Source organism: Haplochromis burtoni, unplaced genomic scaffold (genome assembly GCF_018398535.1).
Source record: "Haplochromis burtoni strain Fernald_Lab_line unplaced genomic scaffold, NCSU_Asbu1 Contig_132, whole genome shotgun sequence".
In the NCBI taxonomy this organism is placed as follows: Eukaryota; Metazoa; Chordata; class Actinopteri; order Cichliformes; family Cichlidae; genus Haplochromis; species Haplochromis burtoni.
This window is the reverse complement of record NW_024582493.1, coordinates 1,281,218-1,292,808: the sequence shown is the minus strand read 5'-3', so window position 1 is coordinate 1,292,808 and position 11,591 is coordinate 1,281,218. Positions and strand designations below refer to the sequence as shown.

The 11,591-nt window shown below is 37.8% G+C and overlaps 1 protein-coding gene across 7 annotated transcripts in view; it reads left to right on the top strand.

Moving 5' to 3' along the window:
* Positions 1–62: 62 nt before the first annotated feature.
* Positions 63–11,591, top strand: part of bcas3 (BCAS3 microtubule associated cell migration factor) — a 322,176-nt gene continuing 310,647 nt past the window's right edge. For all 7 annotated transcript variants that reach the window (XM_042224209.1, XM_042224204.1, XM_042224203.1 and 4 more), the window contains exons 1-5: positions 63–161; positions 5,114–5,206; positions 6,124–6,178; positions 6,494–6,569; positions 6,757–6,863. In XM_042224209.1, the coding sequence (XP_042080143.1) occupies positions 5,136–5,206; positions 6,124–6,178; positions 6,494–6,569; positions 6,757–6,863 (309 nt within the window). In that variant the 5' untranslated portion in view covers positions 63–161; positions 5,114–5,135. The remainder of the gene's footprint in view (positions 162–5,113; positions 5,207–6,123; positions 6,179–6,493; positions 6,570–6,756; positions 6,864–11,591) is intronic.

Here is an 11,591-nt window from a genome sequence, read left to right as displayed (position 1 = left end):
TTGATTGGTTTGACGAGAACGTATCCGTGATCTGATTGGTTTTCAATGACACAACACAGTTCCGCAAATCTAGTCTGTTTGTGTTTTGACTGTTTTTTGCAGAGAGCTTCAGAGCACCACGAAGTGTACACACAAGGAGACTGTCAGCGTTCAGCTCCTCGGTTCGTAACTATAGCTGCTAGCTATAAAACACAATGCTTTATTGAAACATGACAAATGTATCTCCAGCTGTTGGGTTTTAACTCTATTCTTCTAACACTATAAGGGACTTTCATCAGCTAATGCTAGCTAGCTATGTTAGCCGTATGTTATCTGGTGAGATAACTTTCGCGTTAGCCAATGGCTGTGTTGTGTTCCCTTGACAGCTGTTACAATTGTCACCCGAATGGGTCCGCTAGCTGCTAGTGGTACTAGCTCGCAGAATAAGAGTTTCGTGTATGTAACGGAGGCTAGGAATGTCAAGCTTCTCAGGCATGTTGTTTACTGTATGTAGCTTTGTCTCTACCGCCACACAAGCTTTTGCCCTGTGTGATTATAACGGTTTTCGACTGGTCTTATTAGCCCCGGTAGTTGCTTGGGAATGCTTCCAAAGACAAAAGAAGGATAACTGAATGTGGTTTACTAAGTGGCTAAATGCATAAAGACCCTGTGTCATTAGTTTATAGGGATGCTTCATTTCGCCAAGCCAGTTTTTGTTAGTGTCGAGGCACTGGTATTAGCATGTGTAGTATACATAGTTTGCAGTCTAAATAAATTGTCAGACCTAGAATGTATTTGTATTACTAGGGGCATAGCAAACAGCTGCTTCAGTATTATCGTGGTATATAGCTGCACCCGGCTCTCTGGTTCAAATTCATGGTGGCAGCTGTATCCATTGGCCCCATGTCCAGCTCCTCAGATCCTGTTGGTGCTCAGAGGTTAGCTTTGAAATATAATTCCACAGCTGGAATTATATAATCACAGGATATAATTCTGTGGAATAATTCCACAGCTTGCTTAGGCTGTGTGGAAGAGTGTGTGTCCTATTGTTTTACCAGCTGATTTGGACTATCCACGGGAATTCATGGTAGGATCTATAAATGTTAGCTGTCTTATAAAGACCATGTTATACCTTTTGCCGAAGTGTACTAGGTATAAGACAACACCTTAAAATCCTCATACTTCTGTTCTGTAAGTTTACTGTCAGAACACTGTCAGATCTTACTGTCTGTGCTCTCCCAGAAGCTCAGATTTTGCAACAACCCCATTTATACTCTGGGTTTTATAGGTGTTTTTATCTTAGATTCACTGATTACAGGTTTTTTAACTAATACGTCTGTGATGCTTGGTGTATTTACTTTAGTCACTCTGAATTTCTGCTTTCAGTGCTGGATTTTCCAACTACCCTTTTGAAAGAATTTGTTTTTTTATTGTTATAAGCTGAAGCCTGTTTTAGTTTTTTAATTTTAATTTTGCAAAACATGCCATAAAACTATTGCCACTAAAGGTAGCAGTACCAGGAATTTATTCCACTGCAAAATTAAGACTGTTTTAAACTCCGCATGTCAGCGTCTCTCCACACACCACAAAAAAAAATATTTGAGGTCATCAATTTTTTTATATGTTGGAAGCACAAAAGAGCACCCTTTTAATTTCTAGTCTTGACCACAGAGAGAGACATACTGTGACAGTATTGTTGTTTGTGAGAAACCTCTTTGTGCAACTGATGGTTAAAAAAAATGTCTAAAATAAAACATTTCTATTAGAGCTGGGCGATAGAACGATAACGATATGTATCGCGATATAACTTTTACTCGATAGAGAAATTAAGCTATCGCGATAGACCTCGCCGCTCTTGTCCTCTTAAAAAAAAAAAAAAAAAAACAGCCAATCCAAATTAAGTAGCGCAGAGCCGAACCAATCACAGCCGCAGCGTCACGTCGCGTGACTTGTTACGTACAGCACAAGTGCCAAGCCGCACGTGTGTTTGTTTGGGAAGCAGCCAGCGGGTAATGGAGGAAATGAGTGTGCCGACTAGAAAAATCAACCGAGCGTGACCGAAGAGAAAACAGATGATGGTTCCAATGCCGGAGAGATTGTCGAACGGAAGAGCCATAGAAGTTCCGTAGTGTGAAGGTATTTCGGCTATTTCAAGTCTGACAAAAAACAGAGTAGCGTGCACTGTAAATTGTGCCGAAAGCAAGTCTGGAAATACAATAAACTGGTGCATGCGTCACACTGTGCGCCACGTTATTGTTTCGGTGAAATGAATTTCTACAATACTGTTACTGTTAATTCTACTCTCTGCAGTGTTTAAATGCTTACATATACACACAGTTACTGTCCCTCCACACATACGACTCGGTTCTGCTTCTATGCCCCAGCTTTGTTTACTTTTTCCCACCGAGGCTTCTAGACTTCTGATTGGCCAACATTTCTGCACGGTTAGGAATCTAGCGCCACCTGCTGCTTTGGCATGTTCATAGCAGCGTTTTCCTTCATTTCTGCCTTTATGTGTGGACGGGATTATTTTTTAACGAAAACGGAAAATCTCCGTTTTCAAAAATACCCGGACGTGTGACGTAGCCTCAGTCTCTGACTGGAAGCGCTAATTCGTCATTCGGCTTTTGTCAGACTAAAGTAACTGTTAAAACTGTTTGAAAAGCTAAGCTATACAACAAGGAGAGATTGAGAATTTCCTTTTAGTTCTCAGTTTATTTGATATTGACAAAAGTTAGTCAGTTTTGTCTGTTCTTCTGTAAAACAAACTAAGATTTATTTTTAGAATTAATATTTTGTTTCTAAGTGGAATTGACAATTTAGTCTGTTTCGTTTGTTCTATTTTGAAACTTAAACGCTTTAGCGGCTGCCTTTTGTGTAGTTTGCAATATTTGCCTTTATTTATCTGAAAAAGTCTCATGTTCCTTAAGTACATCTACCCTGTTGAACTTATTATGGGAAATAAATATTTAAATAAAACAAGCTGCTGATTATTTCACATTTTACTTGTGAGCAACGGCACATTTAAATCTTACAAATATAGTTATTTGGCTTATATCGTGATAGATATCGTTATCGCCTGAAATGAAAAAAACATATCGTGATATGAAAAAATCTCATATCGCCCAGCTCTAATTTCTATTCATTCAGACTTTTTGTAATATACATGGAACGGTCGATTTGAGTAGTAAACCAGTGCAATTTTAGGCACTATATGCTCACAAATAACATTTGTTTTCTGAGGTTATTTAAACATATTGCGATATATAGTGTATGGTGATGTAGCCAAAAAATATTGCGATATTAGATTCTCCTCATTTCGCACAGCCCTACCTCCTGGTAGGACATGTGGAACACCTTACCTAGAAGGTGACAGCCTTAGCCTTTGTTGGTGATGACAGTTTCAAGACACCTCCTGTCTGGAGAAACTTGCATTGCTCAAGTGTGATTTTGGCTCATTCTTCCATACAGACAGTCTTCAAATTCCAAAGGTTCCTTGGGCCCCGTCTATGAACTCTCAGCTTCTTTCCATAGATTTGGATTCAGATTCAGGTCTGGGCATTCTAGCAGCTTTATTTCTTTCTCTGAAACCAATTGAGAGTTTCCTTGACTGTGTGTTTGGGATCATTGTCTTTCTTAAACTTTCACCCTTATTTTATCTTTATCATCCTGGTAAATGGCTGCAGAATTTTATCAAGAATATCTTGACACATTTTTCCATTCATCCTTACTTCAGTTGTATGAATCGTGCCAGTGATATATGCTTAAAAACAGCTGCACCTCCCTTTTTTCATGTGTTCAAAACTTGAAAAACGATGTGTTTTCACATTATCACACTAATTTATGAACAACTATAGTTTGATTTCTTTGCATGTATGGATTGGATGGGTTGTTAACAACATCTTGTAAGAATTTCATGTCAATAGCACCTTTGAAATTGGTGACGGGTTCAATACTTATTTTACCCGCTGTATGTCCAGGTACTAGTTTACCATTAACTTGTTGTAGTATATGAGCTGGTATACTTACTATATCAATTCATATATTACTTCCTCTCTGTGTTAAGTCCCAGGGATGCATGTCTACATTAGCCCGGGTGGTCTTAGAAACTCTTGCAGTGTCATTTGTTCAATAATAGGGGTTCTCTGCAGTCAATACTGCTTTGAGAAGATCTTGGAGGGTGTGGTATGCCTCCTTGAATCATAAGCTGACAGTAAAAAGTGGTTCTTGTCTATATGACAATTCAAGTTTGAATTTAGCAGAAAAGTAGCTTGGTTGGTGTTGTTGCCTAACAACAAGAATGTTTATAGTTTAAGCCATGTAATTTCCCTCCACCATAATGTGTCGCATGTATAAAAATAATGATCATGATTAAAAAGCTTTAATCTTGAAAATAAAATGGTTTGGTACTGAATGAGTGGCGCAATGATCATCAACTTTTAAACTATTTATAACACCTGCATGAAATGTAATGCATAAATAATACAACAAAATGCTGTGCTCAGTTCCAAACCAAATGTAACAGGAAACAGGAAAACATTTGCACATGTCGAGGAGCGTGTCAGGTTACATTTCACTGTGTGTTATACTTGTATAACTATGCATGTGACAAATAAAGAACCTTGAACCTTGAAAAACACTGATGTTGTTGTTTTTTTGTTTTTGATCCTAATAAAGTGTAGTTTTAGAAAACACTCATTTCTGGTTGGGGAAATTCCAATTGGCTGTCGCAGCCATCAGTCTACTGTTCACCCAAACATTGTAGACATTTAAAATTATATTTGCATGATTCACTGTCTTTTTATTGTTTTGGTAGGATAAATAAGCCCAGTGCCTTTTGGCTATGGTTTCATTGTTGTTGTTACTAGACTTTGTTGTTCTGATCTTTGTAATTTGAAAATGCTTTTTGAACTAAGCAAAGAAGCAAAAAGCTAACCTTAGATATTTATTTAAGAATCAATATTCTACAATCAACATTCTGCTGGATTTTACCATCTAGATTAAAAACCTAAATCTACTTCTCTTTTCTCACATTGTAACTGCTTATTTCATGTCAGTGTATACATTCAACATTCAGTTTGTTTGTCAGGTCAAGTTAGTCCAGCTTGCTAAATGTCTCTTTTTATCTTTTCAGAATATCAAACCAAAAGGACAAAATGGCCTCGGACTCTCCGCGCAGACCGAGTCGTTGTGCTGGGGGGGTTTTGGTGCGAGCACAAGCTGCTACGTAAGGACACATCTTTGTCATCTATGAGTAAACACATGCACTGTATTTCTAAATACCAAGGATAAGAAATGGTGTACTTGATGAAATTGGATGTTTGATGATTCATGTGATCTCATGAATTGAGCCTCCTTTAAGTGTTTTTACACAGTAGTGTACAAAATCTTAAGCCAGCCCTCATTACTTGATATTTTGCTATTAAAATAGATGCAGCGATTTATTGAAACATGTGCAAACATATATGGCACAAACAAACTTTGTACAATTCTCACAAGCTTGATAGTCAATATTTGGTATGAGCACTTTTATTTAAGGATATTTCAAAGCTCTTGTTTGTTCACTCACTCCTTTTGTTTCATTTCCTGACAAGATGATCCAACATTACTTCAATTATTTTGAGGTCCAGACAAGATTTGCTACACCACTGGTCAAATGCAGTTCCAAACTATGGAAGAGCCTCCATTGTGTTTTACAGATGACTGTGATACACTGTTCTTTGCCTTTAACGTATCAAGAATTTAAAATTTGGATTATTCACTCAGTAGTTGATTTAACTAACACATCTGTGTTGCTGTTGATTTTTGGTCCAGTTTTTGTGTAGTCTGGCATACTCCAGCGTTTTCCATTTTTTCAAGGACACACTCCGCATCATGCCGAGATCATGTTTTCAGCTCAAAGCTCTTTGGAAAAAAACTGAAAGACCCCTAGAAAGACGGGTGAACTACTGCTCAAGAACACTTCAAAAATTACAAAAAGTCCAGCTCTTTGAAAGCAAAATGTAAAGAAATGAGGGGCTATTCTTGACTGTACATCCATTTGATACTTACTTTTGCTTTGCTCATGTAAAACCCTATGCATTAATGTTAGGGTGTAATTCCAATGCATTCTGCACATTTGTTATGAGCTTTTTGTTTTTACAGGGAGCAGTCTTACATGGAGAGTGTTGTGACCTTTCTGCAGGATGTAGTACCTCAGGTAACTTTCCTCTTTTTTTTTTTTTAATTCAGTTTTTTTACTGAATAGACAATAACATTATTAGCAATTAGCATACAACATTGAAAAACCACACTGAAAACAAATGCTAAATATTTTCACAGCCTGTCCCTAATTTTATCAGTTTTATTGATACTCGATGTACATTGATTAGAAACCAGAAAGGCAACAGGGAGGGCCTGGTTGAAAATGCAAATGCAAATACAGTGTTGCAGATAGGTCTTGCATCCTTTAGTATTATTCCTCAGTGTTGTTCATGTTTTTGCTGCGTCTGTTTTGCCTTCTTTCTTTCTACAGGCATATACTGGGGCTCCACCCACTGATGAGAAAGAGAAAATCATTTGGGTTCGATTTGAGAAAGCTGACATTAATGGTATGAACTCATGACTCAAATATTGAAAAGCTGTAGTCATCCTCTGTGTATACACTGATCTACTAATTTAAAACTTTAAAAAGTCTATAATACGTTATGCCTTTCCAACAATGTATTGTAACAGTGTTATAAGTTTTAACTTTACTGTTATTTACTATTGCTCATTACACATTTTCTGTTTGCAAAGACACTGCACGCAACCCAGAGTTTATGGAGATGCACAGTGGCACTACTGACCCTCCACTCTGCCTCATGATTGGCTATACTGATGGAATGCAGATCTGGAGCGTATCTGTAAGTTGCATCTAATTGGTCCTTTTTTTTTTACTTGATCCTTTTCTGCCTTAACTTTTCATAGCTGTGATCACTTCAGTTTGTTTTCAGTGTAAGCATCAGTTAGTTCACTGGTGAGCAAGTTTTTTAAACCTTTCTAAAGAAAGTGAAGCTTTTCAAATTACAAAGTGTAGATAACTCATCTATAAATATGTCTGTGTGATTTTCTGTGACTCATTAGTGATACTCCTTTTTTGAGAGTGTCATCAACCAATATTGCCAATCTGAAAGATTAAAATAAACACACCTTTTACTATGTCAGCAGTCAGCATTTGTTAAGCTTGTGCAGTTGGAGGAAATAAACTGTGCACTTACTGGGCTCAGAACTCAAATGTTGGCTACGAACATTTGCTACTCTTGGACCTGACAGGATCTGACTAAAAAATGCATATTAATTTGTAACTTGCTATAGCCAAAATACTTGTTGGCAGTTCATTGAATGAAATGCTGGCTTGTTAAAATTGAAGTACCAATGGTGTCCATTTATTCTACTGTAATGTGCTGTCATGATAGCTGTGTTGGAAAACGTTTCTTTTTTTCCAGAGTGTTTGCTAGTGGTTATCTATCCATCCATCCATCCATCCATTCGCTTCCACTTATCCTTTTCAGGGTTGCGGGGGGCGCTGGAGCCTATCCCAGCTGTCATAGGGCGAAAGGCGGGGTACACCCTGGACAGGTCGCCAGTCTGTCGCAGGGCTAACACACAGGGACAGACAACCATTCGCACTCACATTCACTCGCGCATTCACACCTAGTGACAATTTAGATTAATCAATTAACCTATCCCCACAAGTGGTTATCTAGTTATTAGTTATTAGTTATCTTGCAAATTGAATTAATTGAAATTGTCAAGAAAATGTTTTGGATATTTTATATCTTTATGGTTGAAAAAATAATGAAACTGTACACAACTATAGTCACATTCTTTGAAATGCACACAAGAAGCAAGAATGAAATAAAATCACTCAAGTAGGTTCGAAGATATTAAGAAGTAATATTGCAAATGAAGCTTACTAAAATAAACTTAAACAACTCAATATGTTCTTATGAACCCCTGTGGCTAACCTGGATCTAACCTAATCATCACTTCATGCTTTAAAGTCAAGAATGTGTTGCAGTGTAGGTCCGTGTCCACTAGCTGGCGATGTTGACCATGTTATGGGTTCTTTGATACAGATAGCAGCACTTCTTACAGCTCGTATCATGTCTGAGTACTATGTTAGGCATGTCCACCTTTTTGTGAGTAAAGGCTACGGAGAAAATGGAAAAAAAGAGTAGAAACTAAAACACAGCAGTGGCAGTGATTGACCCACATCTTCACGGGCAAGTGTGGCCACTTCAAGAATTCTCTTTGCAGTACAGAATAGATTGCAAAAGAGATTCAACACCTAATGCTCCTTTTAATGTTGTTCTTTCAGTGCCTGTGTTTATCACAGGTTTAAAAAGCCTGGCACTGACCCGTGCCTTCTTTCAGGGTCGAATCTTTTTAACGGTGTGGGAATCAGTCCATTACAGCTGTTAGCTACTGCTGAAACTCTCCTACATGTCCATCAAAATTCATGTAATCACATTATCACAATATATATCAAGACTGTACAAACCTATGATTTTTTTTTTAAAGCAACAAAATTTACTTTCATAGCTGGATGATATAAAAATACACATGGTACTGACACATAAGACTAGTGAGGAAATTGTGATTGTGCAGTTCAGTTAATGAAGGATACATAATTGCAATATTAAGCAAGTACTAATCATAATAATATGACTTTAACTATCTTAACAATTATCAAATAATATTATTAATATTATGATAAAAAAAATTAATGAGTATATTAATTAATGATGTTTTAAGAAAAATGTAGTTGGTTCTATTGTGTGTCCAGGATAATTTATAAATGTATTGTGAGTGATACCTGCAGTTCTGCCACACTGCAATGTCATGTTGAATGTAGCCACAAGGTGGAGACCTATTGATAGGCTGCCATGTTATGACATGCTACTGATTGACAAGATATGGATTAATGTGACCTCTGTTATCTGTAGGACGGCTCTGTGCCACAGATAATAATTATCTGTGGCAAAACGAGTCAAAGTAAAATGTTGTTTAGGGCAAAAGTGTTCTGTTTGGCTCGTATTTCTTTTTACATAATGTTGGTGAAAAAGTAGTTCCTGTCTTCAAATATGTTTTTGTAACTTGGACAGTGTTAAACCTCGTAGAGTCCTCACCCAGAGTGGGCAAGTTATTTAGTCTTTATAAAAAACGACTTCTTCAAAGTCAGACTTGGAAAATCATTAGAAGATTTTGTCAGCTTTGTAACTTAACAAATTATCCACAACACTGCGAAGGCTTCGCTCACCAAGTATCGCCTTTCATGTGGAGGCTGTCACAGAAATATGCAAACTTCACATACATCCTGTGAGATCTAAACACACCGAAGTCCTTAATCAGTCTCTTTATAAACATCCACAGGCCACGGCTAAAAAGACACACTCTTACTTTATTCATGATCACACACGTTGACCAGAATGATGTGGCAAATCTCGTGTTGTGAGCAGACTTTCTGTTGCATTGTGGAGGAAAGGATTACAGCTGTTTTAGCAATGCTACACACACCCGATAAAATAGCCTTCTCTGCCTTTCTGTTGCAACTGACACCAATTCTGCAGCAAAGGCTGGCCTGTTATTGCACACTTTCCTTTTCTATTGTTTTCCTTTTAAGTTTTCAGAGTTTCCAGGATGTTTATGGGTTATGTTTTTTTCACAGGCTTTTTAAGTAAGCACCTAAGGTGCCTTGCTCTCTGGCTTTTGAGTGGCCGTGAAGTGTTTGTGACAGTTGCTAAGCCAACACCCTCTGTAATGGCTCACCAGAGTACGAACACACATTTACACACATGCTTTCACAGACTCATGAGGCGGGGACTCTGACTGGTTGTATGGATACTGACAGAGGTGTTCAGGTGATGTAGATTACCGTCACCTCTCACTGGAGAGGTGTCACCGAGCACTGCGTGATAAGAGGCAGACTGTCATAGACTAATTGTCTGCGATTGTGTTGATGAAATGCTAAAGTAAAATGCCTGTTCGGAGTGTGAGTCGATGTGTCGAGGAGTTGGAGCCATCTTACAAAAAGGGTCAAAAACCCTCTCCTTTATAATTCAGAAATATTAATACATGGATGGACATGGGGAGTTTTTGTAATCCAGACACTGATATGCAAGTTACACAGAAGGAGAGAGCTAATACAATCTGTTTAATCTGCCATAGCTGTGTAGGGTTATTTATGTTTAATCAGTTTGAATTTATGTGCCTTCCCAAGGCTAATCATTGTCCGCTAATCCTGTTTATTAGAGGTTACTAAAATAGCATTTATTAGACTAACACTAAAATTCAAGTGTTAATCTTCATTTGAAAACTCTAGGGTCTGATATAGGTGTGCTTATTTTTTTTCCCTCCACAAACTCAAACCATGAACCAATTTCATAAATAACTAAACATTTGTTATGTGTAGTTATTTATTTGTTCAATTACTCTCTGCTTTGATGATTGTGTTTGTGGTGTTCCACACACAAGGGAAGTCGGACAGTGGACAAACTATGCAACATCAGCACTCATCTCTCCCATTACTTTTTAATTTTCATTTGTCGGGCATTGTAAATGCTGACACTGATAGATAAGCAACCGATAATATTGGCCTGTTTTAAACTGTCTCCCCCCCCAGTGACTATATAATATGTAAATCTACAGTAAAAAAAAACCCCCAACAACTTTATTTTAAAATACATAGCACATAGTGGTGGGACTCTCAGATTGTTGCACATGAGCACTGAAGCAAAGTGCTTTCCTCCACAAGTCTCATTCACCCAATCACACAGACGTTCATGCAGTGCTTTTAACTATACTTAAGCGCATTTAAACATACACCCTCACACCCCTATGAATGCATCAAATGCAACTTAAAGTTCAGTTGCAATCCACTGACCTTCCAACTAGAGATCACCCACTCACCATCTGGAGCACAGCCACCCCAATTTTAAATCAGTTTTGACAGTTGAAAATTTTAAAAGCATACCGAGCATACATACAGAAATATTCATCAGGACTTCCGAATGGAAAAGTGGTGTGTAATAGAGACCAGGGGTTCCATTACCCTTACCTGTATTTTTATTCGCTTGAGGATTTGTATTTTAAAACCAACATAAAAAAGAAATATATGTATAGTTTGGTGATTCTTTATCAGGTTTGACGTTTCAGTTAGTATTTAAGTGACTGTTTGTGGACAGTGAAGGGACAGAGGGGGACTGGCCATCCTACCTGTGTCACGAAAAAGGACCTGAGTAAACCTAAATTCCTTGCACATGTATTTGTGTGTTAGTAAGTGTCTTAGCAGTGGGCACCTTTTCCTGGTTGCTTCCTTTGCAAGATGTGGAGTGAAAGAGTAAAAGCAGCTCAGTGACCTGCTTATGAGCTCCTGGAGTAAACCAATGGGCCAGGTGGGGGGTGTTTTGGTTAAGGCGTTTCTAATTTATATATAATTGATTGATGTGTATATGTTATTGAATTATTTATAGGACTTTGTATGAATAGAAATATGTCTTCCGTGTGTTGTATTGTGGTTTGATATTTGCTTATGTGGACGCTTGTTTTCTCGTTTGGTTTGCTAACCCCAGACTTGGGTAATTCCCGAT